The sequence below is a fragment of the Malassezia vespertilionis genome, chromosome 6 (assembly GCF_029542925.1).
Source record: "Malassezia vespertilionis chromosome 6, complete sequence".
Taxonomy (NCBI): Eukaryota; Fungi; Basidiomycota; class Malasseziomycetes; order Malasseziales; family Malasseziaceae; genus Malassezia; species Malassezia vespertilionis.
In genome coordinates, this window is record NC_079252.1 from 475,268 (window position 1) to 501,253 (window position 25,986).

General features: G+C 60.7%; 11 protein-coding genes across 11 annotated transcripts; 6 read left to right on the forward strand and 5 right to left on the reverse strand.

Moving 5' to 3' along the window:
- Window positions 1–228: 228 nt before the first annotated feature.
- On the reverse strand, window positions 229–969 carry MVES1_003132 (uncharacterized protein; the record flags this gene model as incomplete). Its single annotated transcript, XM_056207947.1, has 5 exons — window positions 229–286; window positions 321–449; window positions 479–499; window positions 534–719; window positions 788–969. The coding sequence occupies 5 exons, from the start codon at window positions 967–969 to the stop codon at window positions 229–231; spliced, it is 576 nt and encodes a 191-aa protein (XP_056063922.1).
- Window positions 970–1,049: 80 nt separating this feature from the next.
- SLY1 (Vesicle trafficking between the ER and Golgi) lies at window positions 1,050–3,101 on the reverse strand (the record flags this gene model as incomplete). The annotated part of the gene is made up of 1 exon (XM_056207948.1): window positions 1,050–3,101. One exon carries the CDS (start codon window positions 3,099–3,101, stop codon window positions 1,050–1,052), a length of 2,052 nt encoding a protein of 683 aa, XP_056063923.1.
- A 115-nt stretch (window positions 3,102–3,216) lies between these two features.
- MVES1_003134 (palmitoyl-CoA hydrolase) lies at window positions 3,217–4,296 on the forward strand (the record flags this gene model as incomplete). The annotated part of the gene is made up of 4 exons (XM_056207949.1): window positions 3,217–3,821; window positions 3,849–3,983; window positions 4,013–4,217; window positions 4,249–4,296. The coding sequence occupies 4 exons, from the start codon at window positions 3,217–3,219 to the stop codon at window positions 4,294–4,296; spliced, it is 993 nt and encodes a 330-aa protein (XP_056063924.1).
- A 53-nt stretch (window positions 4,297–4,349) lies between these two features.
- MVES1_003135 (uncharacterized protein) lies at window positions 4,350–5,804 on the forward strand (the record flags this gene model as incomplete). The annotated part of the gene is made up of 7 exons (XM_056207950.1): window positions 4,350–4,409; window positions 4,437–4,767; window positions 4,794–4,952; window positions 5,056–5,106; window positions 5,136–5,290; window positions 5,317–5,385; window positions 5,412–5,804. The coding sequence occupies 7 exons, from the start codon at window positions 4,350–4,352 to the stop codon at window positions 5,802–5,804; spliced, it is 1,218 nt and encodes a 405-aa protein (XP_056063925.1).
- Window positions 5,805–5,897: 93 nt separating this feature from the next.
- On the forward strand, window positions 5,898–7,910 carry MVES1_003136 (uncharacterized protein; the record flags this gene model as incomplete). The annotated part of the gene is made up of 1 exon (XM_056207951.1): window positions 5,898–7,910. One exon carries the CDS (start codon window positions 5,898–5,900, stop codon window positions 7,908–7,910), a length of 2,013 nt encoding a protein of 670 aa, XP_056063926.1.
- Window positions 7,911–8,068: 158 nt separating this feature from the next.
- RPD3 (histone deacetylase) lies at window positions 8,069–9,504 on the reverse strand (the record flags this gene model as incomplete). Its single annotated transcript, XM_056207952.1, has 4 exons — window positions 8,069–9,150; window positions 9,182–9,256; window positions 9,285–9,402; window positions 9,430–9,504. 4 exons carry the CDS (start codon window positions 9,502–9,504, stop codon window positions 8,069–8,071), a joined length of 1,350 nt encoding a protein of 449 aa, XP_056063927.1.
- Window positions 9,505–9,785: 281 nt separating this feature from the next.
- Window positions 9,786–10,278, forward strand: VMA7 (H(+)-transporting V1 sector ATPase subunit F; the record flags this gene model as incomplete). The annotated part of the gene is made up of 4 exons (XM_056207953.1): window positions 9,786–9,848; window positions 9,878–10,133; window positions 10,164–10,201; window positions 10,264–10,278. The coding sequence occupies 4 exons, from the start codon at window positions 9,786–9,788 to the stop codon at window positions 10,276–10,278; spliced, it is 372 nt and encodes a 123-aa protein (XP_056063928.1).
- A 1,867-nt stretch (window positions 10,279–12,145) lies between these two features.
- On the reverse strand, window positions 12,146–13,960 carry DCP2 (5'-(N(7)-methylguanosine 5'-triphospho)-[mRNA] hydrolase; the record flags this gene model as incomplete). The annotated part of the gene is made up of 1 exon (XM_056207954.1): window positions 12,146–13,960. The coding sequence occupies one exon, from the start codon at window positions 13,958–13,960 to the stop codon at window positions 12,146–12,148; it is 1,815 nt and encodes a 604-aa protein (XP_056063929.1).
- An 83-nt stretch (window positions 13,961–14,043) lies between these two features.
- Window positions 14,044–15,285, forward strand: BIO2 (biotin synthase; the record flags this gene model as incomplete). Its single annotated transcript, XM_056207955.1, has 1 exon — window positions 14,044–15,285. The coding sequence occupies one exon, from the start codon at window positions 14,044–14,046 to the stop codon at window positions 15,283–15,285; it is 1,242 nt and encodes a 413-aa protein (XP_056063930.1).
- Window positions 15,286–15,433: 148 nt separating this feature from the next.
- Window positions 15,434–17,071, forward strand: MVES1_003141 (uncharacterized protein; the record flags this gene model as incomplete). Its single annotated transcript, XM_056207956.1, has 1 exon — window positions 15,434–17,071. One exon carries the CDS (start codon window positions 15,434–15,436, stop codon window positions 17,069–17,071), a length of 1,638 nt encoding a protein of 545 aa, XP_056063931.1.
- MVES1_003142 (uncharacterized protein) lies at window positions 17,072–25,885 on the reverse strand (the record flags this gene model as incomplete). The annotated part of the gene is made up of 1 exon (XM_056207957.1): window positions 17,072–25,885. The coding sequence occupies one exon, from the start codon at window positions 25,883–25,885 to the stop codon at window positions 17,072–17,074; it is 8,814 nt and encodes a 2,937-aa protein (XP_056063932.1).
- Window positions 25,886–25,986: the final 101 nt, after the last annotated feature.

The following is a 25,986-nucleotide window of genomic DNA, read 5'->3' on the forward strand; positions in this document are numbered from 1 at the left end:
TATCTAGCGACCCCGGAGATGCGCATGCAATGGGTAGCCTTGCTGGCCCATGCGCTAGGCGTATGCCCCAAGCACAGCGGTGGCTGAGTATGGAAGCACTCATTGTAGGTGCACGGCAGCAGAGACGGTACTCCAAGGCCTTGGCGGCCGTTTTTCGGTCGGTGCTGGAATCTTCTTTTCATTGGAGCGCACGCGTCACTACCACGTGGTCTATGGAGCCGTTCCCAATTACAGCTGGGCGGGGAGGGCAGCCATCTTGTGGGCAGCAAGGAATGCGTTCGTGTAGCTGGTGTGAGACGGGAATGCGAGGCTGTGCGTACCGTACACACTGTTCGAATACCGTGTAGAAAGCATGGTTGCCAATCTGCCACATGTTAGTAGTGTCGGGAAACGCGTCGTGTCGCGTCGCACGTACATAGTATGGATCGCATACAGTGGCCTTGTCGTCGCTTGCGTGTGAGATCGTCTATGCACGTACAATTCGGAAAACAGCAGCACCCTGTATGTCAGCATGGCAGCGCGATCGCACGTACTTTGCTTTTGTGCCCGGCGGCTGCATCCTGCGCAGGTTCTTGACATTGTTGGAGCTATACATAAGCGGCAGATCCGATACATACTCCATGCCAAAGATGTAGTCAAACGTGGAAAAGTCCCCTCGACGTATGGCGCGTGCCAGATGCTTGACAGGGATGTCGTGCTCTTTGCATACAGCGACGGTCCTAGCCTTTGTTAGTCTCCATTCTACACATTCATGCTTCTCCCCACGCGAGAAAGTGCTGCAACGTACGTCTCATGCGGCTCCTCGCCTACGTGGTAGTCTGCAGTGCCGCAACTGTCGATCACGCCAAACTTGTCGGCGGCACCATTGCGCTTCACGTGCTCGGAAAATACAGCTTCTGCCATGGGGCTGCGGCAGATATTGCCGAGGCAGCAAAAGAGAACGTTCACCTTCTCGTCTTGGTCGCTCATCGATGTCGCACACCAACGGGGCGCCGTGCGCGCTGACCTAATATAGCCCAATGTGTGGAGTTTGGCCTACATTGCTATGCCTATACAGACCCCAGCGCCTGCATCGAGTGGAGAAAGGCACTCGGCGTGAGGATCTCGGTGCTACCGTATGTAATTTGCTTGGGACTGCTCGTGCCAGGCGCGAGCCCTCCATTCGCAGCAGCAGAGCGCGCGACGTACTCCTGCAGATTCGCATACTCGACATGACTTCCGCCGCCGACGACAAACACGACTGCGTGCGCAAACGGTCTTCGCGCCTTACTGCCGCCGGGCGCCATGGCCGTACCGCGAGCGCGCGGCTGTTTCGGGTCGATATACAAGTACTCGTCCGTCTCGGGCAGTGCCTGGGCATTGCTCGCGGCTGGGTCCATGATGGACGCGACGAGGCGCGTGACTGTAAAGTCTTTCTGTGCGGGCAAAAAGGTTTTCACGCCCGCAACCAGGTTCTCCAAGCGGCTGTCCTTGAGCCGGTCGGTCAGCCTACTCCCCAAAGAGCTGAAACCTTTAAAAAGCTCGCTGTTTCCACCAGGGATCGGCGTCGCAGCCGTCGCACTCAAGGTGAAGTTGATCAACTCGCGCACGTTTTTCACGTAGTGGAGCGCGGCAAGATCCGCGCCCTGGGCCTGGAGCACGGACTCGAACTCGTCCATGTCCTTGCGTGTGAGTGTGTTACTCGGCGTCGCGAGATAGTAAATCAAGAACAGACGCAGCTTGTCCTCGGGGTTATCCAGCGCACTGTTCTGCAGCGCCTCCATGATGGCCGACTTGGTCTGCCGTCCGATTGCCTCCTCCAGCTGGTACAGCTCGTCCAGGCCCCGCGTCTTGATCCCTTGTAGGAGCGCAGTCGCGATGTTCATATGCGCATCGATCGTCTGCTTCCGTGCGGTAAGTTTCGGCAGCGCAGTGACGGCAGCCTTGAGATGGGACGCGTTCGAGGAGGCATCCAGCTGGCCGACCTCGTCCATGCTGCTGATGCCAGTCGAGCGCATAATCTCATTTGCTTCGGCGCGATACCGGTTCAGTTCGTCGTCGATATCCTCGGCTACCTGGGGAAAGGGCAGTTCAGCATTCCTTGCCCAGAAATAGTCTTTTGCATCGAGGTCGTAGGAGCGTTTTGACGCTCCCGCTTTTTCAGGGTCCTGCACAGTGACGCGGTTCAGCTTCGTGTCCAGTACATCGTACACCAGCGCCTCGTACGTCCACGAATGCGCAATCATGGGCACCAGGTCGACATTGCGGTCCAACAAAATCAGCACAGGGCGGGTCGTATCCCAGGAGCCTGCGCCGCCCGCAAACAATCCAGTTGCGGCGCGTGCGCCGGTCGTTTGCTCTCGCAGCTTGGACTCGAGCTTGCGTGCGACAAGCTCCGCTGCACTTCCGCGCGGTGCACGGATGATGGGAACGGTGCCGATCGTCGCAAATACAGAGAGAAGGCTCGCAGCGATGCGATCCGTCTCCGCCTCGACGTGTTCCTGGCCAAGCCCTACATGGTGCAGGCGCTCATAGGTAGTCGGCACGCGTTGATCAACCTTTCCCTGCGCCTGTGGCAATAGCTGGAAGAGGTTCGGCTGCAGGACGATGTAATCCAGGTACTGGTCGAACACCTGCTTGATTCTCGGGCCGCCGCCGCCTTTCGCGACAGCCTGTGCGAGCTCGTCCAGCAATGAGCGCGGTACCGCAGAAGTAAAGTTTATGTATGTGGATTCGTACATCCCTGCGCTCACGTCTTTCGCGACGCGCGCAACGTTTTCCGACGTCGGCGAGACAAAGTAGACCGCCGGGACGTCGGGCAGCGAGGGCCGATCGGAATGCAGCTGCATGTGCAGCGTCACCCCGTTTTCGCGCAAGTCCTGGACACGCAGACTTGTCGCGAGGATATCAGTGCTGGTTTGGTCCATAATCAAAACTTTCCACACCGCTGGCGCTTTCGGCACGTCCGCGCCTTGGTCGGCGTCATTGGGCGCAGCACGATTCGCGCCCATGCGTGCAAATGCCGGGTCATTAAAGTTTAGCAGCGACACTAGCGCCTGGATCTGTGCATTGCGCAGCGATCCGTCGGCGCCAGAAGCGCCGATCGCACCAGCCGATGCCATCGTGGAGGCAAGCAAAAGCGTGCGGGCGTGCCACGTGCGACGCGTGTTTTCAACCGGCACCGGCGTGAAAACCCCGCATGACGAGTTTGTCGAGCAGGCGTAAGGGTGAACGACGATGTACGACTCTGAAAAAAAGGATGCTGCGTACTGGGCAGAGCGGATGAGGGAGGAAACGCATGTGCGGCATGTGAGTGGTGATGTTTACGAGAGTGTAAGCCCCGACGTGACCGTTCCTTTCGGCTCGCGCTCCATTTTTGGCGGGGTTCTTCTCGGACAGGCGATCAATGCCGCGAGTGCGACGATGCCGGAGAAGTATCTGGTACAAAGCATGCAAGTGAGGTTTCTGGATACGGCAAAACGAGACCGCATTCAGTTCACCGTTACCAGCTTGCGGTCCGGCCGTTCGTACATTTTGTGCCGTGTCGAAGCGCACCAGCATGGCCGCTTCATCTTCACTTCATTTATATCGTTCAAGGTTCCTGACGCCCCGGACACTTCCTATGCGATTGGAGCGCCGATAATTGACAGCAATGCCGAGTTTGAAATCAGCGAAGAGGTGAAAACTGGCACGCGCCCCGCATTTGTGCTTCCCCCTGAGGAATCCATGCCGGGCAATGTGCGCTACGAAAAAGGCCTCGCGAACTTCCCGGATATTGCCAAGCTGGAATTTGCCCTCAAGGGACTGCGGTACGACCAGCTGCGTCACCCCGCAGAGTATCGGTACGTATCTACGCTTGCTAACAACAGTGTCGCCGTGCCCACCATGTACAATGAGATGTCGCTCTACCAGTTCGGTTCCAAGCTTGCTCTTTGGGTCCGCGCTCGCGGGGACTACCACGAGGACGAGAACCACCAGCGTGCGGCTCTCGCATACTATATCGAGTACGTCGCCGCAAACACACTGACCACAGTCAATTCCTCGTCCCGCACAGCACGTCTGTGTTTTCGGGGTGCCCGTCCATGATGGCCAGTCTCGACCACTCAATGTGGTTCTACGAGTCGTTCTCCATGTCCGATTGGCTCTTGCTGGTGATGGAGCCGCAGTCGGTCGCGGATGGCCGCACATTGGTGCTCGGCCGCATTTATCGCCAGGACGGCGTGCTTGTCGCAGTGGCAGTACGTACAGCACACGGAAAACTCACTACAGATTCAAGAGGGCGTTTTCCGCCAATCGCACAACAAGGCACTCATGTAGATTCTCGTAGACAAACGGCACACGAAGCATACCTGCACCTCCACATCACGTTCATGAAGCGCGGGCCCAGCGTCCCTGTGCTCGATGCAGTGCCCAGCTACGAGGCGTTTTTGGTACGCAGCGATGAAGGCTGATAGCAGGAAACGTATTTGCTGCCGAATCGTCCGGTCGTGCTTCCCCCTGCCTTGGTCGAGGCATGGCCCGCGTTTCGCGAGTGGGCAAGCGACGGCGTGGCGGACTGGGATACGTTGCGCGCAAAGTATGGCGAGCACACGGTACCTGTAGTGATCACGACACCCTCTGGTACGCAGCATACCGATATGCGTGTCGACAAAGCGGTGGAACAGATTCCTGCCATCCAACAAGAAGGCGGGTCGTTGTATATTAAAGACTGGCACTTGGTACGGGGCCAGCGCGGCGCGGCGCCCACATCGATGCCGTACTGTACGCCGTACCTATTTGCCGACGACTGTGCGTGTATGCGATCGCTTATACAGGGATGAACAATGTCACTTCACAACCTACGCACGATTGCGCCTCCGTGCCGTACTACCCCGATGTGTGGCTCGCGACGCAACACGATGCGTATACGCAGGACGATTTCCGGTTCTGCTACGCAGGCACGGCTGGGTCTGCCACCCCGATCCACCGCGACGGTACGTATTGTTTCTTTTGTTTTTCTTACTCACACCAGTTTGTATGTATTTTTTTCCCGCACTCACCTAGATACGTCCTATTCCTGGTCGACCAACATTGTAGGACGCAAGCGCTGGCGCCTGTTTGCGCCGCCAGACGCACACTTGCTACGACGTACGTCACCGCCCCCCCGTTGACCCTAGGATTCCCCGGGCGGAGTACCTCCGAGACCGCCTCTACGTACGCAGAAATGGAGGCGCACCGTGCCCATGACGAGCTTGGCCAATTTCGTGACGGCAAGCTAGGATGGCCAGGGTGGGAAGATGCGCGGTTGCGTGTCTATACAGTCGAGCAAGGCGTACGTTCTGCATCATACTTACGCAGCCTGGACAAACCATTTTTGTGCCCTCTAATTGGTACCATGAAGTGGAAAATGTGACGGACTGCATCAGTGTACGTTTCGCGCACGCTCACCACAGTTGAATCACAATTGGTGCAACGCAGTGAATCTAGTAAGCATGTACAATGCTATGGAGCAAGAGACGGACAATGTAGCTGAAGCGCTGGTCGATGTGCGCGACATGATGCAAGACGCGAATCCCTCCGCGTGGCAGCAAGACTTTGTGCAAGTCGTCCAGGATGTCGTGCACCAGGACGCGGGCTGGGCATGGGACGCATTTTGGCGCATGGTCCTACACAACCTACAAACACCGCCATGCGCGCCATCACTCCGCCCACCCGCGGCCTTTGTACACCAACAGGTGCGCGCACTTCTCACACGCTTCGCCGCACGCCCCGAAACGCCGTGGCTCGGCGCACCGCTCCACACACACCTCCACGCGCTCCAACAGTTAATTGGCGCACCTGCATAACTGGTTAATAAGCAAGCTGCAGCTGAGCAGCGAAGATTCTCGGTGTCACCTGCGTCTTTTAACACATTTTCCCACCCAACCTATTTGCTCGCGATGAACCCCTACTTGTCTCACATGGAAACAACAAATACTGCTCTCTACGGCAGCACTGGTACCAAGCCGTACTGGGAGTCGCCTATACCTGGTCGGCAGCCTCCGGTCGATGCGCCTTCTTCTTTGCCGGCCATGATGCATACCATGCATTTGCACGAGCCCAGCACCATGCGTGCGCCGGACTGGTCTCCGGATACACAGCAATGGATTTATCTGGACCCAAATGGGTACATGCAGGGACCGTTTACGGGCACCGCGATGCAGGCATGGTATGAACAGCAGTACTTGTACGCGGATCTATTAATACGCCGCGAAGAAGACACGCAGTTCAAGCCATTGCAGATAATGTTGGCGGAGATTGGCGATGCCGCTATGCCGTTCTTGGTCCCGCCACACCGCTACTTGGCGCGCAGGGATCCGCCCTTGCCCATGGCGCGCAACAAACCCGAGCTGGACGTCCAAGCTGGAGCTGCCTCCCCGTCTGTTTCGTCCTTGCGTGGCATTGCGAGCCCAACTCAGGGCATACAGACTCCTGTATCCACACAGCAAGAGGCACCGGCATCGCCCAACGAGCCGGAGCCTGCGCTCGCGTCGAATCTGACTGCACAGGATATTGCGACGGCCATGCGTGTCCTGACGCAACTGCGGTCGATGATGCCCATGAAAGGCGCGAACGAATCACAGATTACGCACATGATGGAACAGGCGCTGTCTGCTGCGATGCCACATGCGAACGCAGCAGGGATCATTGAGATGCAGGAAGCGATGCGTGTGCAGAATGACCAGTCGGCTGCAAAGCGAGAGTTTGATACCCCAGCGTCATCCGCGGATGCGCGCGGACCTATTGATACCCCACAGAAAAAAACAGAAGCGACCCGTGAGACCAGTGTGCCGGAGGAGCCGGTGCGTGAGGCTGCACCGGAACCTGCGGCGCCAGCGCCGCTTGTTGAAGCGAAAGTGCCTGAAAAACAACCCAAGCGTGCCGTCAAGGCCGCAGAAAAAGAAGCGCGCGCACAAGCGCTGAAAAGGCAGCCAGAGCGCGAGACTGAGCATGAAACGCATGACGCGTTTCAGAGTGCGCCTGCAGAGACTCCGCATAAGCCAGAGCCCAAGGTTGCGCCTTGGGCTGCGTCTCCAGATGGCGCCACACACCCAAAAAACGCCCCGAGTCTCCGCGAAATTATGGAGGCCGGGGAGCGTGAGCGTGCTGCTCGGATTGCAACAGAAAAAGCGGGTGCTTCTGCTCGTCTTGCGCAAGGAATGCAGTCACAGACGCCGCCGCCCACGATTCCTGCGGCCAGCTCGCCTTTTAACGCACCCTCCTGGAATGTGCTTGTCAAGGCCGCAGCGCCGAAATCCCTCGCTCAAATCCAGCGCGAGGAGGCGGCGCTTGCCCAGCGTGCCAAGGCAGCACAAGCGCCACGCACTGCCGCCTATAGCAGCTCAGCAGCGCGCGGTGCAGACTCTGTGCGTGTGCACAACGAACCATGGGCAAAGGTAGGTGCGCACGGCAAAGTCACTACTGCACCGCCGATCAAGGTTGTGCACAAGACCATGGCTGAGACTCCAGCACCAGCGCCAGTGCCAGCGCGAGTGCCAGCGCCAGCGCCAGCATCAGTGCCACAGACATGGGAAGGCGATGGATGGATGACAAAGAAGAGCAAAGGGCAGGCGCGCCGCGATGCATTGAGCACAATGAACGACGCAATTCCACGCCCCACTGGATCTGCGGCGGGAAATATAGTTGCGCGCGAACAAGCCTCGTCTTCCAAGCCACTCCCTCCGAGTCCCGAGTTTTTGCACTTTTGCCGCGAGCAGCTGCAAGGACTGAGCGCAAACATTGACGACTTTATCGACATGCTCTTGTCTTTTCCGCTCAATTCGACACCGGACGTGGAAGAGATTATTGCAGAGACCGTGTATGCAAGCAGCAGCACGCTCGACGGCAGACGCTTTGCCGCGACATTTCTGAAGCGCCGCAAGGAAGATGCGTTCCGTGCAGTGGCCGTGTAATAGCATAGAGTGTAGAAAGCGTTTGCCAACGGCGCGCTGTTGAGATAATGTATGCGTGCTTCGTTCGGCGTTTTACTGGGGCATGGAAAGGCTGCGTTGTGGTTCTGTTTGCTCGACTAGAAAGCTTGGTATGTATCGATCTACAAAAATGCGTACGCTCATTCTACCGTGCGCTGCAGTTCTGTGAGCTGCGCACCTACAGACTGTGCCTCTTTGGGCTGCGTTTCTGTGGCTGGCTTTGCCGGCGGATCCATCTCCATTGCTTGTGGTTCCGACGTCTGGTAATCGCGCTTGCCATCCTCGCCTTCGTCCTCCGAGTCCTCCAAATCACCATCTCGCTGGACACGCTTATCGCGCAGGCGCTGGATCTTGCTACCGCGCACATCTGGGTCGTCCTTATCATCGTCCTCCTCCTCCATTGCTAGATCATGCGCAAGGCGTGGCTCGACATGGCCTTGCACAGACGGCACAGGCGCTACGTGTCGGAGTGTTTCAAAGACCTTTTCTTTGACTTTGTCGAGGTACTCGGGCGTGTTTAGATTCTCCATGTTGCTCGGCACAACATCGAGTCGGTAGTCTGGCCCAAAGTACTCGTAGTATTCATTCACCGGCAGAATCGAGTTCAGTTCATGGCCAGCGGCAAGGCCCGTTTCGTAGGCCCAAGCGCGGCTCACATTGCGCATCGTGTAGCCTCCGCCACCGAGCAGTAGCAACGGAAGCCCAAAGCTCTTGACAAATTCGACACACTTTGCATGCCCATGCATCGACAGATTGAAGCAGCCAAGTCGGTCACCGGCAAGCGAGTCGGAGCCGCATTGCAGTACTACAGCGCTCGGCTGGTACTGCTCCATAATCCGCTGCATCACTGGCTGAAAGACGCTGTGGTACGTCGCGTCGGTGATCCCGTCCCTGAGCGGCACATTGACCGCGTAGTTTTTTCCTTTGCCAAATCCAGTATCGCGCAACTCGCCCGTACCCGGGAAAAACTCGCCGTACTTGTGGAAGGAGCACGTCATGACGCGGTCAGTGGTATAGAAAGCTTCTTCGACACCGTCGCCATGGTGTACATCGATGTCAATGTACAAGACACGCGGGTGATAGCGCAACAGTTCCAGGATGCCAAGCACGATATCGTTGATATAGCAAAACCCGCTCGCTTCGCCTTTTTTCGCATGATGCAGGCCGCCAGCCCAGTTCACGGCGATGTCGCACTTGTCGCGCGAGAGACGCGCAGCGCCCTCTGTGGGTCAGTACTGTGCTACAATACACACCCATCGAGCCGCCTGCCGAGATGGAGCAGTACTCGAACAGTCCATCAAACACGGGACAATCGTCGCCGACATTGTCTGCAATTAGCACATGCACTGTACACACATTTTGCTTGCTCGCGCACATATGCGTCTACATTATCCGGCGTAACGCGATGCAAAAAGTCGACATACTCGTCCGTGTGGAATTGCGACATTTCACGCTTGGTGGCAGGCTTTGCACGCTGTTGTCAGTGATGCCTGTCACGTACAAAGATCTCCATCTTTTTGTACAGGCCATAGTTCATCACGAGCGAATGGCACATACGGATCCTAGTGGGCTTCATCGGATGACCAGGCCCGTAATGGTAGTTGCCGATGTCCGAATCAAAAAAGTAGCATACCCGCGAAGGGTTGCTGGATTTGGAAATTGGGCGCATGAGTGGCGTACTACCAGGGTTGTGCATTACCAACCCGGATGAGCCGCCGTCCGCATTCGATGGCAGGTACGTCGACTCCATCCTTGCTACGCTCTCCGCGAACGAGCAGATGCAGCGTCGCCTTCGACGCAATGCCACGTGACATTCAGGCCCGCGCCGCCGGCACTCGACCTGGCTCGGTAGCGACCATGTCGAAATCGGCTACACAGCAGGCGGCAGGGCGCTCCTTGATCGCCCTGATTGCCGACGAAGTACGTGGGAATGAATGCTTACCTATCAGGACTCGACTACGGGGTTTATTCTCGCGGGCATTGGCGACGTCGACAAGAAGGGAAACAAAAACTTTTTCGTGGTCGACAACAAGGTGCCTGTCGCGGCTATTGAAGAGGCGTTTGTCGCATATACTACGGAGCGGGAAGACATTGCCATTGTGCTTATCAACCAGCACATTGCCGATAAAATCCGGCCGCTGATGGAAAAGTATACGCAAGCGTTCCCAGCGGTGCTCGAGATCCCCAGCAAAGACCACCCTTACGGTAGGTGCTCCTTAGAAGCGCTGACAACAGATCCGGCTAAGGATGCTATTTTGAAGCGCGTCCAAAAGGTCCGTTTTATTGCATGGCTGACCCCAGCTTTTCGGCGAATAAGTATTTTTATGCCGTACAGCTCCTGCGTGCATAGTTTGGTAACATAGTAAATGAAATGGAGTAACGACTATTGTAGTGCTATACAAGTCGTTAGACGTGAAGAAAAGATGCAGGCGCACCGCCGCGAAGACGCAGCACGAGATGGAGCGTAGACTCTTTCTGGATGTTGTAATCGCTCAACGTACGGCCATCCTCAAGCTGTTTACCAGCAAAAATCAAGCGCTGTTGGTCCGGGGGAATACCCTCCTTGTCTTGGATCTTGGCCTTGACGTTTTCAATGGTATCCGAAGATTCCACTTCAAGGGTGATGGTCTTTCCCGTAAGGGTCTTGACAAAGACTTGCATACCGCCGCGAAGACGCAGCACAAGATGGAGCGTAGACTCTTTCTGGATGTTGTAATCGCTCAACGTACGGCCATCCTCAAGCTGTTTACCAGCAAAAATCAAGCGCTGTTGGTCCGGGGGAATACCCTCCTTGTCTTGGATCTTGGCCTTGACGTTTTCAATGGTATCCGAAGATTCCACTTCAAGGGTGATGGTCTTTCCCGTAAGGGTCTTGACAAAGACTTGCATACCGCCGCGAAGACGCAGCACAAGATGGAGCGTAGACTCTTTCTGGATGTTGTAATCGCTCAACGTACGGCCATCCTCAAGCTGTTTACCAGCAAAAATCAAGCGCTGTTGGTCCGGGGGAATACCCTCCTTGTCTTGGATCTTGGCCTTGACGTTTTCAATGGTATCCGAAGATTCCACTTCAAGGGTGATGGTCTTTCCCGTAAGGGTCTTGACAAAGACTTGCATACCGCCGCGAAGACGCAGCACAAGATGGAGCGTAGACTCTTTCTGGATGTTGTAATCGCTCAACGTACGGCCATCCTCAAGCTGTTTACCAGCAAAAATCAAGCGCTGTTGGTCCGGGGGAATACCCTCCTTGTCTTGGATCTTGGCCTTGACGTTTTCAATGGTATCCGAAGATTCCACTTCAAGGGTGATGGTCTTTCCCGTAAGTGTTTTCACAAAGACCTGCATGATGGTGACGTGAAGAGTTGTACGTAGTGCAGCGATACTGTGGCAATTTATAGCCTTCCCCGGTGGCGCACAACAAAACATTCGGCCGAGGAAAAGATAGGAAGACTTCGCAACTTTGGGGTACCTACAAGGCCCATAACGTTGACGATGAGCGCACGGACCTCAAATCTTTTCTGCACGTGTCATGGCGCAAAGTGTGGCTATTGGTATTTTTCTAGTGGGAGCGCTTGTGGGGTACCTTGTAAGCAACAACCGCACACCTCGTTGGAGAGATTATGAAGCATCAGATTCCGAGGATGAAGGGCTAGATGATACGGGTGCAGAACAAGAAGAGTGCAAAATGGTACGTGCAGTTGTGCTACATTGACACCAAGGTTCTCGGCGTGCGTATGGACCTCAAAATGGATAAGGGAAAAATCGCGGCTCAGTGTGGGTATGTATTCCCTTTGTTTTGACTTGAGACATGCGACATTAGCAGCCTACATAGCTGCGAAGCGGACACGCCCCGAGGTGCGTACTCAACACCGCACTTACCACAGTACGTGCGCACCTGGCGGTCTTTTGGGTACGTATTGCATACGACGCTGACACGCTAGGCAGACGAAAATTGCAATTAAGGTCCCTGACGAAGGGCACCTTTTAGCGCTGTGCAAGTCTGCAAAGGAGCTTGGTATTCCTGCGAGTGTAATCCAGGATGCGTACGTTACCAGCCTATACTTATCCCAGCGGCCGCACACAAGTAAAGCCCGGAAGCAAAACTGTGATTGGGCTGGGCCCCGCACCGGTCTCACAAATAGATCGACTTACGCGTCAGTTTAAGCTGTTATAATGAGCGATAGGCTACATATGCCATGCTATGGGTATCGTCTGCATCACTTCCCCATCAATGTATTGAGCAGCGTATTCGAATGCGTAGTTTGAGGAGCACGGGGTTCGCTCGCGGGTTGCGGTGCATTCAGAATAGACAAAAGGCTTGCTGGCTGGACACCACTGTGCTGCGGAGAGAGCTGCTGCGGCGTACCGTCTGAAGGCGTAACGCATTGGCTTTGCGATGGAGGCGTTCCTATCGCGCCGAGACGAAACGGTGTGATTGAACGCGATGTATTCTTTGCAGGACTCAAAGCATGTGTAGGCGTAGGTATTTTCGAGGAGGTTTGTGCCGGGCCCAGCAATGTCGACAAGAGGTTTTGTTGGTGGCTCGCTGGCGGGGCTTGCGGCATGTTTTGTGGTTGCGCTGGAAAAAGCGTCTGGGGCATGGATTGTTGGCCTGCATGGGGCGGCGGCCCTTGTTGGTACAAAGGGTGCATTTGATGCTGCGCTGCAAGCGACTCGTGTACATCAAGAGACCTGGAAGCCGCACTGGCTGGCTGCAAGCTCGGCACCAGCTGTGGGTGATGTGCTCCGGTAAGTGTAGCCAACAGCATATCGCGCGGTGCAGGCTGCGGCGGTGCGCCGATGCCCAAGATCGACAGCATCCGCTTGCGCTGCTCATCTTTTTGCTCACTTTGTGCATTCTGTGGCTGCTGCGATGGCGCAAGGCCAAGCAAGTTTCGCAGCGCCGCGGTCCCATCCACACGATGCTCTTTCTGCTCAGGCGCAGGCGCAGGAACGGGCTTGGATCCGTGCAAGAGATGGAGCAAAAGCTTGGCCGAGTTTGGCTCTGGCTCTGGCTTCTGAGCGTGTTGTGGCGTGGGCGCTGGCACTTGCTGTGCCGCGGTGTGCATACCCCGATCCTTGGTCATTTGCTGCGCCGTGGCGGGCGGCAGGTCGATAATGCCAGGGACGGTGCTCGGCGCAGACAAACGTGCCGCAGCCTGGGGCTGCGCACTGCCAAACAAGGCGTCCAGACTGACGCTGGCCCCGCCAGCATTCTTTGGAGCCGGCGTAGACGGCCTGTTTGGATGCGTGCGCTTGTTTGCACTGATCCACTGTCGCAATCGGCTGACGAACGGGGTGACATGGTAAAACTTTCCCCCTAGCTCGGCGTTGGGCTTTTTCGGGCTCTTCAGTGTGGGCAAGTCCGCAATGCGGAACCATGCAATCTGGGAAATTTCGAACCTTGTCAGCGTCTCCAGCTTGGTATCTTCCTTTACGCCCGGCACGATAAACACACGAATTTTCTGCTCGTGCATCGTGCGCTCCAAGTAGTCATTGCTATCCGCAGGGAGCAACGCGCCGGCATCGAAGCCCGTTTCTTCCCACACTTCACGCACTGCACAATCGCGTTCCGACTCGTCCTGGTTGATCTTGCCTTTCGGGAATGTCCAGGAGCCTTTCCCGCTCCATCCTTTGACCAGGATGCATTTGTCCCACGTCTCGTTGAGGAGAATCGCGCCGCATACGGGCACGCGTGTCTTGTACTGCAAGAACTGCGAGTAGACCTTTTCAAAGCTTTTCGGCCCCTGCGCCAGGTACAAGCCAATGAGCGGCACAGCGAGTGACGAGACCTGCAGCAGCTCCTGCGCAAACCGACGCAGGTTCATCTTCGGAAGGTCCGAGTGCGCGGCACACACAAAATCGAGGTAGAACCAGTGCGCCTGCTCGACCTGAAATACGATCCGCTCAATACTTGCGAGCTCATTTGCAGGCAAGTTCACTATAAATCGGCAGCTTAGATCCTCGAGCTCGTTTTTGACCGTAGTCGTTTTTGGCGTGCACAGCAGCTCCTCTGCCGTGACTTTTCCCATCGTGGGCCGTGACAAGGCGGCCGGCGCGCGCGAGCACAATGTCACGTGGTCCGGCAGTGGGCTACCACTTCGCTGTGACTACCATGGGGAGCCGCATACCGACGAGTGCGCGTGCCCTGCGGCCCGTGTTCTACCGCATGAAAAGCACAGCGGCGGTGATGCGTGCAGTTCCTTCGAGCGAGTATGGTTCCCGCCCGATCGCTGAGGAGCGCTCGTGGGAGCCGACGGCTGCAAGGCGTGTTTGGAGTCGCGGGGAAGTGCAGGCGCTGTTTGACATGCCGCTCTTGGAGCTCGTGTTCAAGGCAGGTACCGTGCACCGCGAGAACCACGATCCACAGCGCGTGCAGCTTTGCACGCTGATGAATATCAAGGAGGGTGGCTGCTCGGAAAACTGTTCCTATTGCTCGCAAAGCAGTCGCTATTCGACGCACTCGAAAGCGTCGCCGTTGGAGCAGGTCGACTCGGTACTTACGGAGGCGCGCCGAGCGAAGGAGAACGGCAGCACACGTTTCTGCATGGGCGCTGCATGGCGCGAGATTGGCGGCCGGAAGCGTGGGTTTAACCGAATCCTCGAGATGGTGCGCGAGATTCGCGGCATGGGAATGGAAGTGTGCACGACGCTCGGGATGCTGACTCCTGAGCAGGCACAGTTGCTCAAAGAGGCGGGCCTCTCTGCGTACAACCACAATCTGGACACAAGTCGCGAGTACTACGGAAAAGTGATTACATCGCGTACCTACGACGACCGGCTCCAAACCATTGCCAATGTGCGTGACGCTGGCATCCACGTCTGCTCCGGCGGTATTCTTGGGCTGGGTGAGGATGAAAAAGACCGCGTGGGCCTGATTTGGGAAATGAACCGCCTGCCCACTGCGCCGGAGAGTTTCCCTGTGAATGCGCTTGTGGCGATCAAAGGCACTCCCATGGAAGGGCAGGAGCCAGTGTCGTTCCAGGAGCTGCTACGCACCATTGCGACTGCGCGGATTGTGCTGCCCACGACGATCGTACGCATCGCTGCCGGGCGTCAGCTTTTCACAGAGTCTGAGCAGGCGATGGCTTTCCTCGCCGGCGCCAACGCCATATTTACTGGCGAGCGCATGCTTACTACGCCGACCAGCTCCTGGGACCAGGACAAGGCGATGCTTGGGCGCTGGGGGCTTACGGGCATGAAGAGTTTCGAGAAGAAGCGTCTCCCGCCACTGGCGAAGGATGCAGCGCAGCTCGAGTTTGCCGCTGCGGATCTGGAGCTAGCCGCCGCGTCCCTGGAAGGCAGCGCGCCCGCGCAACCTACACGCACTGTAGCTGGTCCGGCGTCGGTAGCCTAGCGTAGTAGCGCACGTGCACGCTGACATAATCAAGTGCAAGCGCGCCCTTGCAATTCGCACGCCGTGTGGATTGCTGCAAAGTCCACTGCTGCACAGCGCCGGGCACGTTGCGCGGATCCATACTAGAATGTATGTGCGAGAGCCGCCTATGGCGCTTGCAAAAGCGCTCGTGTATCTTACATGGACATCGACACCGCTCGCATGGGCATATGCGATCTTTTATATAGCCCTGCGTGCGTGCTATACACAGAATCTCCCCACACTCGTGCGCCATATCCTGCAAGGCACGCTTCCCGTTGGCGCGCAAAAACATGCGCGTCTTTCCCAGTGTTTTTCGCTCCGGATCCTCTTTTTCTACTCGGTGCTCGAGGCCTTCTTTTCTCTGTACTACGCGCGCCTCATCAAAAAGGTGCAGAAACCCAAGTTCTCGCACACCGCATCGCGTGAATATGTGGTGAAAGCCATCACGTCTGCCGTGCGCGACGGCCTGGCCACTGACGACGGCAAGTGTGACCCAGTTTCTGACGTAGTCCTGGACGTCAAGTCGCCAGCGCACCTTCCGCGCATCAGCAAGCGTCTCGACTACGACGATCCAAGGGCGGTGCGTTTCCGCAAAGAGATGAACGGCTGGTTTATAGGCATCGACGACCACCAGATCACCTCGAACGATCTGCGCGCGTGGTTTTCCTGGTCGCTCTTTGGCAAGCACTACGCCGAGCTCAAAGCCGAGGTCGAGACGGCGCCCACCGACCAGCACCGCCAGCACCAGCTCGAGTTTATCGAGGACGCAGTCGCGCTATTTTCTGCACGCAGTGGTCTGGAACGCTTCCCCGACGACGTCAACCTCACGCCTGCCGAGCTGCGGCTCAAGCGGATCATGCTCCTCACGCTCGACCCCGTGGAGGTGAACATGCGACCCCTTGCCTTGTACGCCACCTTCAAAGCACTGAACATGTACGCGTACGCTGCCTGGGCGTGGCGCTACGGTCTGGAGCGGCACACGATCGGCTCTGTTGACTATCTGATCTACATCCCCCCCGGGTGGCGCGTCCAGGACGCGGCCAGCGGCGCGGCGCCCCTCCCCCTCGTCTTTCTGCACGGCCTCGGCATCGGGATTGCGGAGTACTTTTTCCTGGTGCGCGCCATGTTTGACGCGCGCCACGAGATTCCCGCGCGCCCCGTGCTGATTCCCCTGCAGCCGTGGACCTCTGCTGACATTTTCTCTGCGCGTTTTTTGGAGCCGTGGAACGCAGACGAGTGTGCCTCGCTGGTGCTCGGCATGTTTGAGCGCTATGGCTTCCAAAAGTGCGGCGTCACAGTCCTTTCGCACTCGATGGGCACCATTCTGCATGCGTGGCTCCTCAAGCGCTACCCCACGCTGCTGAAGCGCTCCACGTTTGTCGACCCCGTGTGCTTCCAGCTCTGGGCGCCCCATTTGTGCTACCGTTTCTTGTACAAGAAGCCCGCGTCCTTTGTAGAGTACTCGCTGCGCTACTTTGTCGCGCGCGAAGTTGGCACGGCCAATGTGCTCATGCGCAACTTTGACTGGTCCGCCAACGTCCTCCTCCTCGACGAGATCCCACACCGCACGGATCCGCAGCGCGTGCGCATCTACCTTGCCGGCAGCGACACGGTCGTCGATGCCCCCCTCCTCCGCGATTTCCTCGTGCGCAACGGCATGAAGCAAGTGCTGCACTACACGCCCGGGCTGCACCACGGCGCGTTTGTGATGGGCCCCGTGAACTGCAACGCACAGATTTTACAAGAGCTTGCCGCGCCGCTATAGCTACCAACAATAGACCAATGTACAACGATTGAACAGTGCCGGGGACGCTGCGGCCTTGCTGCCGATCCCGCCCTGGGGCGGCGTCATGGTGAGCACAATGTGCAAATTCGCGCGGATCTGCGCGCGGAAAAACGCGAGCAGCTCGTCGTCGGTGGCGACGACGACCCCTTCGCGCTGCGATGCGTCGCGCAACGCCGTCAAGAGCGCAGCGTGCTCGTCGCCCTCAAACAGCCCCGCGACCTCGGCATTGGCGAGCAAGGTGTTGAGTTTTTCGAGGCGCGCTGGGTGCGCGACGTGCGCCTCGTCCATCGTCCAGCACACCTGCTCGCCATAAATCCCGACGCGGCGCAACAGTGCGCGGAGATGCTCGTCAAAGTCCGCGTCGCGGAACCCACGCGCGCTCGGCATGCTGTACAGCGCAAGGCCACGCAGCCATGCACAGAAGCGCGCCACGGTCGTTTTTCCCGAGCCCGCGACGCCGATCAGGAGCAAGTGGCCCGCAGCTTGCTGCAAAACACGGTCGCAGCAGAGCGCAAGGTCGAGCACCTTGTCGTGGAGCACAAGATCCGCGTGCATCTCTTCTTCCGAGTACGCGTGCAGGCGTGCCTTGGCATAGTCGCGCAGCGGTGCGCGATCGACGCTGCTGTACGTGCGCGTGAGCCAGTCTGCGTAGAGGATGGGGCGCGCGAGCGTGTGGTGCATGTCGAGGGCGGGAAATGCGTCGTGCGCGACCGTATCGAGCATCTCGTCCGTCCAGGCTTTGTCTAGGTCGGACACGAGGCGGTCCTGGAAGAGGCGCAGCCCCTCGAACGCCCAGATGCGCACCAGGTCGGGGAGCGCGGCGAGCTGCATGTCCCCGAGCGCCTTGTACATGCCCCGGATCCAGCGCGTGAGCTCGCGCGGGGAGTAGACGTAGTGCGCTTGTGTCGCGGGGGTAAACTGCTTCTGGGACGCGAGAAAGAAGCGCACCATGGCGTGGGAAAGTGGCTCGGCGTACCCCGCGAGGTTGGGCGTGGCGCGCAGCAAGGCGCGTGTGAAGGTGTGGTATATCTGGTGCAGCGATACAGGCGCAGGATAGTCGACCATCACGACCGGCGCATGGCGCAGAAAGCGGTGCGTGAGCGGCCAGCGCCCCGGATCCGTTGGCGGATTGCACGCGCCGACAAACTGCACGCGCTCGAGCGCGATCCACTGGCGCGCGCGCCAAAATCCACGCTGCTCGACGAGCTGGCGGAGAAAGTGGATGGGGCACTGCGTGCCGTAGGCGTCGGGGGCGGGCAAATTGATCTCGTCGCAGAACACCACGAGCCAGCGCCCGGGCTGGCTCGGGGCGAGCTGCGTGCCGTGGGGCGTTTCTTGGTACGCCAAGTGCTCCTCGAGCAGCGCGAGCAGCGCGGCGGGCGTCGTCTGGCTGCTCAGGTTCACGCTCGCGATCATCACATCCGCGAGGCGGCGCAGTGTCGCGTAGAGCACCATCGTCTTTCCGCTGCCCGGCGGGCCACAGAGCATGACGGGGCGGTGGTCCAAGAGATAGGCATAGACAAGCTCCTCCAAACGCACGGTATCCAGCGTGGGAATCACAACTTCCGCAGCGACGAGTGCGCTGGGATCGAGCTCCACAGGCGCAACGTGCGCCGCCCACGGCTCGAACGGCGCGTCGCGCGAGGCGACGACGTGGTAGTCGAGCAGCTGGCCCGCCGGGAGCGCAGCAGTGACGCGCGCACGCACCGCGTCGCTGAATGCGTCGCGCACCACGTGCGGCGCGTCTCCGACACACGCCCACGCCAGCGCGACGAGCATGGCGCGCGAGGCATAGTGTGCGACGTGCTCGTCGCGCATGCAAAAGTCGGGATGGGCCGCGTTGTACGCAAGCACAAGGCGCGCGGCGCGCCGCAGCAAGGAAAAGAAGGCTGCAATCGCGCGCGCCTCGTCGAACGCCATGGTGTGCGGAAGCGTGTGCGCAAAGCTGAGCGCCCAGTCGACGAGGCCGCCGTGCGCACAGTCCTGCTCGACGCGCGCGGCGATCCCTGCGAGGATCGCACGGTCGTCTGCTGCGTGCACCGAAGGCAGCTCGTCGGGGGCGCCGAGCGTCGCTGCGCGCAGCGTCGCGGCGGCATGCGCGAGCCGTGCGCTACGCGGGACAAGCTCGGCGCCAAACGCGACCATGCCGCAGCGCGTAATGGTCGCGCGTGTGGCATGCGCGACACTGTCCACCTCAAACACCAGGCGCACATTCGGCGGAAGCACGAGGCGCTCGCCGGTGGGCAGCGTGAGCATCTTGTTTTCGTCCAGGACGCTGTTGAGGTTCTCGACCCAGTCGGGGTCGATGTCCCCATCAAACACGATCCAGTGGCGCTGCTCGCGCTCGCGGCGCACATTCTCCAAGATGCGGCGCAGGAGCGCGGTGAAGAGCCCGTCGGTCCATTCGCGCGTGGTGGGGTCGAGCGTGCCGTAGAGCGCCTCGTTGCTGAGCACCTTGGGCGCGATGACGTGTGCGACGCTGCTCACCCCGTCGACGTGCTCCATGGCCGCGAGGAGCGTGCGCCACGCAGCGGTCTTGCCCGTGCCGGCAGCGCCCACAAGGATGATGCCGTGCGCAATGTGCTGGATGTGGTACAGCTGCAGCAGCTTGGCCTTCCACGGCGCGGCGTGCAAATGGTGCGCGGCACAGCGCGCATCGATCGCAGCGGAGAGCGCGTCGAGCGCGCTCGGCGTGTAGCGCACCCCCGGAAACACCTCCTCGACCAGGCGGGACAGCAGCGGGACGTCGTCCGCGTCGAGTTTCGGCGCTACCGTCTCCAGCACGCTCTGCACGAGCACGCGCTGCTCGTCGGCGCCGCGCGTGCGCACGCGCGCGGCGCTGCGCAGGACTGCCTTGAGCGCGCGGAGGCCAAAGTCGTAGTGCTGTGCGCGGTGCAGCTGCTCGTCCAAGAGCTGGAAGAGGAGCACCATCTTGGACGCCCACTGCGCCGCGCCCTGGAAGCCGTGCACGAGCAGCAGGACGTGGACGATGCGGCGCTTGTCCGGGTGCGCCATGGCGACGCTGCGGAAGAGCGCCTTGAGGTTGTCGGGCAGGTGCGAGCGGCCCGCGTAGCGGGGATTCATCGTCACAAACACCCCAGTACACGCGTGCACATCCACCCGCACGCCGAGCTCCGCGGGCTTGTTTTCCACGAGCGCGCGCTGGATCGCGTACATCTGCTGCGAGACGCTGGAGAGGACGCGCTCTTCCAAACGGTTAAACTCGTCAAAGCAGCCCCACGCCCCGACACGGCACACGCCCGCGAGGATGCGCCCCATGGCGTGCACGTCAAACTGGCTGTCGCAGTTGAACACCAGGACAAAGCGCCCCATCTCCGCGCCGAGCGCCTTGATCGTCTCCGTCTTGCCCGTGCCGGCAGGGCCAAACGGCGCGCCGCCGAGGCGCGCGTGCAGCGCTTGCGTCATGCTCGCATAGCAGGTGGTGGTGAGCGGTGTGTGTACAAGGCGCTCGGCGGCGTCGAGGAACTCGAAGCCGTACGCAAAGCGCGTGTGCGCCATGCAGACATGCACGCCGTCGGCGTCGAGGTAGTGCCGCAGGTGCAAGAGCCACGGAAAGATGCCGGGCGCGAGCGGCGCCTGCGCGAGCGCCGCAAGCAGCTCCGCGGCGTGCGCCAGAAAGGTGAGGAGTTGCTCGCATGCGCGGCGCTCCACGCCATCCGCCGTGGTGATGTGCGTCGTGAGCCATGCGGCGAGGCGTGTCGTGCGCTGCTGCGCGTCGTCCAGCGATCCGTGCGCGAGGCCGCGCTCCACGTCGCGCACAAACACAATCTGCGCCGCGAGCACGGCGACTTGCGCGGGGTACGCCACGAGCCACGCACGCGTCGTGTCGAGCGCCTCGACGGCGTGGCGCACCGCGGCGAGCAAAGCGCGCTGCACGCTGTGCTCGAGCGCTGCAAGCCACTCGTGCACCGGGCGCTCGCCGCACGCGACGGGATCGATGGCGAGGTGCTCGCCCGCGCGGTTCGCCACGCCCACAATCGTGTCGTCGTGGGCGATGGTGAGGGCGTGGAGCCCGGGAAACATTTTGGGAAAGTGCGTCGCGGCGCGCGCACGGTCGCGCTGGCTGCCGAGGATCTCGAGCAGGTCCTCGTCGCCGACAAAGTAGAAGCGCGCGAAGCGCGCACGCTCGCGCTCGAGGTACTCGCCCAGCGCTTTCTGGATCCGGTGCAGGAGCTCTGCGAGGCGGCGCAACGTGTGCTCGAGCCCCGGCTGCTGCACCACCTCGAGCACCAGCGGCGCTTTCTGCGCGCGCCGCAGAATCGCAAGAAACTCGGTGCTGATGCTCTGGAAGCGGCTCGCCTCTTTCGGCAACATGTGCCGCGTCTCTGCCGTGCTCGAAAAGAGGCCGTGCAGGTACACCCACGCGCGCTGCACACGCTCCCAGTAGTCAAACACCGTCTGGACGCGCGCAAGCTTGGCTTCCCACGCGCGCGCCTCTTCTTCAAACACGCGGTAGTGCTCGCTCGCGCCCATGGCACGCAGCGCGCTGGCGTGCTCCGTGGCGAGCTGGAACAGCGCATCAAAGCCACGCACGAGCATGCACTCGTTCCTGTAGTTGACGAGCTCCAGCGCGTAGCCCGTCCATGCATCGCGCACTTGCTCCAGGTACACCTGCAGCGCATACTCCCCTTGCGCCTCGGCCAGCTGCGTGCGCACCGCCGACATGTTCGTCGCCCAGTCGAGGTCCCAGACCGCGCCGAGCGTGTGCGAGGAGGCGAGGTAGCGCCGGCCCACGCGCTGGAACAGCGCGCGCCAGTGCCGCTCGTTGAACGCGTCGGAGCGCAGCTCGGCGAGCACCGCCGTGTGCTTCAGCAGGAACGCGAGGCGCTCGTGCAGGTGCTCATACGCCGCGTACTGGCGCAGCCTGCTCGGCATCGCACGCATCGCGCGCACCTGCGCGTCGAGCTCCTGGCGCACCTGGCGCACATGCACAGCGGCCCACGGCCTCGCGCGTGTCTCGTCCAAGGCGCTCCACACGCCCGCGAGCGCGCCCCAGACCGACTGCAGGTCGTCGAGCTCTTCGCGCGCGCGCGCAAGCGCGCGCGCGTCGGCCGCCGGCACAAGGAAGGCGGCCTGCGCCGCGGCGAGCTGCTCGTGCTGCGCTTGCAGCAGAGCGAGCTTCGCGGCAAACGATGCGAGCGTGTGCTGCGCATCGTGCACGAGCAGCGCGCCCTGGACGGGCTTTTGCGCGTCCCATGCGCCGAGGAACTCGGCGCGCTTCTGCGCGAGCGCCGCGTCTTCCGCGGCGATCCGCGCGTGGATCGCGGCGTGGGCCGCGTCCATCGCCGCGCGCTTCTGGTCGAGGAGCTGCTCCAGGGCGCTCAGTTCGCCGTGCACCTGCTCGGCAAACGTCCACTGCAGCAGGGGCACGCGCTGCTGCACCAGCACCGCTTCGCCGGCCGCGTACTGCGCAAGGGTGTCGTGCCAGCGCTCTCTCGAGGCCTGCAGCTGCTGCACAAGCGCCACAAGCGCGACCACGTCGTCGATCGAGGCGCTGTGCACGCGCAGCGGCTCAAGCGCGCGCCGCTGTTCGCGCACCGCCGCGGTGCACGCGTCCGCGGCCGCTGCGAGCGCCGCTGCGTAGCGCTGCAGGAATGCGCGCTGGAACGCATCGAGCTTCAACGCGACGCGGCGCTGGATGGCCTCGCCGTCGATGCACACGATCCCGCCAAACACACGGCGCACACGATGCGCCTCGAGCGTAGCGCGCGCATGGCCGAGGCGGCGCGCAATGGCGTGCCACGCGGCGAGATCGGCGCCAAGCTGCGCTGCCAGCGCGTCGGGCTCCACGTCCCAGAGGAACTGCAGCTCGAGCCAGGCAGCGGCATAGCGCGAGGCGTGTGCAAGCACCGATTCCAGGCGCGCGAGCGGCGTCTCGAGGCGGCCTGGATCGACGCGCGCAAGCAAGCGGCACGCGGGGCCGCTGTCCTGCCCCAGCGCGAGCGCGTGCTGCGTGGTGAGACGCGGCAGCGCGAGGACCGTGTCGAGGACGGCGGCGAGCTGTGCGATCCACACGCTGCGCGCCGCCTCCAGCCGCGGCTCGAGCTGGAGCGCGGCGCCGTGGAGGCGCACAGCAAGCACGACGGGCGTGGCGGTGTGGTGGCGCGGCGCAAAGGTCTGCGCCACCTGGTCGAGCTCCGCGTGGAGTCGGTCGAGCAAAACGGCGACGCGCTTTTCTTCGACGTGCTCGACAAAGCGCGCGACGTTGGCGTAGCCTGCGAGGCTCAGCGCGTCCATCGCACGCTGCAGCGCGTCTACGCACGCGCGAAAGGCTGCGCGTTGGTAGGCGCATGTGCGCAGCGTGCGCAAGACCCCGTCCATTTCGTCTTGGACCGCCGCGAGCTTCTGCACACGCTCCTCGAGCTGGACGACGTTTCCAGCGAGCGTTTCTACGAGCACCACCTGTGCGTTTTCGCGGAGCGCGTCGGCGCTTGCGCTCGTGTATACACTGCTGTAGCTGTCCAAGAACCGCTCCCAGCGCGCTTGCGACGCCTGTGCAAGCAGGCTGTGTATCGCGTGCAGGTTGTGCGCGAGCAAAGGCCCGGCGGCCGGCATCGCAGCGAGCTGCTCGTGCACCTTGTCGAGCGTGCGCAGCGCATTCACCACGGCAAGCGCAAACGGATGGATGCGCCGCGCATCGAGCGCGGCGCTGCTGAGCGCCTGGGGAATCTGCATGCCAAGCATGGTCAGTGCGTGCGCCTCGTCCGCAAACGCAAACGCCTGCGCGTCGTAGTTCGCAACGAGGCGCAAACGGCCGCTCTTGCGCTCTTCCACGACGCGCAGCAGAGGGCCTTGCACTTGCGTCACGCGCCGCGCCGCGTCTTGGGACCATGCACTGAGCAGCGGCCGGGTATCGAGTTTCGCCGCGAATGCCGCGCTCTCGGCATGGATGCGCTGGCCGTCGGTGTAGTGCTCCCAGCCGTGGCCGAGCACATCTTCTACGCGTTTCAGGTACCCTTGCAGCTGGCGCTCCATCTCGCTCGCCCACACCATCGCGCCCACAATCTCGGGCTGGCCGCGCAGCTTGCCGGCGACGTGCGCCGCCGAGTCGCGGAACCCAGCAGAAAACTTGGCGTGGAGGGCGTCAATGTCGGACTGCACGCTCTGCAGCAGGACCTGCTGGTACTCTTGCACTGCCGCGCGCACCTTGGGGCGCACAAACAGCTTGTTGAACTGTGCAAGGATCCGGAGTCGCTCACGCGCAGACTGCGCATGGTCGAGCAGCCCTTGCAGCTTCTCGATCAGCTGGTTTTCCACATGCGCGATCTGTGCATTGTACCGCGCCTCGGCGTGCGCGAGCGCCGCGGTGCCTTTCTCCGACGTGTCGAGCAGGTCGACGGCGCGGAGTGCGTCGTACGCCGCGTGGATTTCGGCGAGGAGAGACGCGTCGGGCGCGTCGTTCGCCCACGTCCTTCCGACATCGGCCATGTCGACAAGCTCTTCGTGCGCGACGCGGAACCGCGCGAGGTACTCGAGCCGCGTGCGCAGCGCCGCGTGTGCGCCGACGATCTTGATCGGGAAAAACTTTTCCGCGCGCTTGCGCGTGAGCTCGCGCGCGACGTATACAAATTCCTTCACACCTTCCTCCCATTCGCCCTGCACGTGGATGGTTTCCTGGACGGCGGCGGAGAATGCGGGGTAGTCGAGCTGCATGACGGCCTGTGCGCCAAGCACGCGGTGCTGTGCATCGCAAAAGTCGCGGCCGATCGCCTCGACAAACGCGAGCGCGCGCGCGACCGGGTAGCTGCTCGCGCGGAGTTTCTTGGTGAGGATGGAAAAGAGGGCGCGCACGGCCGTGCGCACGGATGCGAGCGTCGATGCAGCGAGGAGCTCGCCGAGCGGAAGGTCTTTCATGAGCACGTTGTACCCATGCACCTTTTCCAGGCTGTCTTGGATGCCCGTGTCGGCGTGGAAAGAGACGGTGGCGTGGAAGCGCTTGGCGTGGGTGAGAATCTCGAGGGTGAGCAGGATTGCAGGCGTGTGCAGCTGCTGCTCCACGTCTTTCAGCGCGTGCTCCATCGCGTTCCAAAAGTTGATCTCTTGCATCGCACTCCCGCTCTCTACACTGCGCTCGAGCTTGGTGACCTTTTGCACCGCACGCACCCATCCGTTCATCTCCGAGTGCAGCGCATTGACAAACTGGTCGTCGTGGAGCAACGCGGCGTCCAGTGCATCCACACCGACACTTGCACCGTGCGCTTCCACCGCGGCGCGCACCGCGGGGTGCGTTGTGAGCACAACATGGGGAATTTCTACGCTCTCTTGCAGGTGCCGCAGACTCAGTGCAAGCTCGGCGAACTTGCGCTTCACCATGGGGATCTCGTCGGTCTTGGCGCGGTTGGTATCCGTATCGTCACGCGCGGCGTACGCGTCAAACCAGGGCGTGATCACACTGCGCACCACCGTTTGCAGCGTCTCGTAGGGTTTCTCGAGCGAGGCGCCGGCGCCGGCGCCGGCTCCGCCAGGCTCGGCGTCCAGTGTCACGACGCGCAGCTGCGGCGCAAGGGGCGCGGCCATGTCCAGCACTGCATCGCGCTTGAGAAGCGCCATGCACGAGACGCAATCGGGCAGGTAGGACGGGCGCAATGCGAGGGTATAGTGCAGCGCGTCCGCGCGCTGGTCTACAAATAGGACCGGCGACTGTGGATCACTGGCAAAGGTGTGTGCTGTGCCGGCATCGCAGACCAGCCGCAATGGCGCATGGGCGGTGTCCGTGCCGAGCACGACAGGCACCAGATCACGCAGGTAGGTCTCGAACCTGCCCACATCCATTGCAATCCCTGCGCGCAAAAGGACGTGTTGGCCAACGGCGTGGAGGTGGAGTTCGGCCGATGGGCCGCTATGGGACGAAGCACTACAAATCCGCGGCAGGG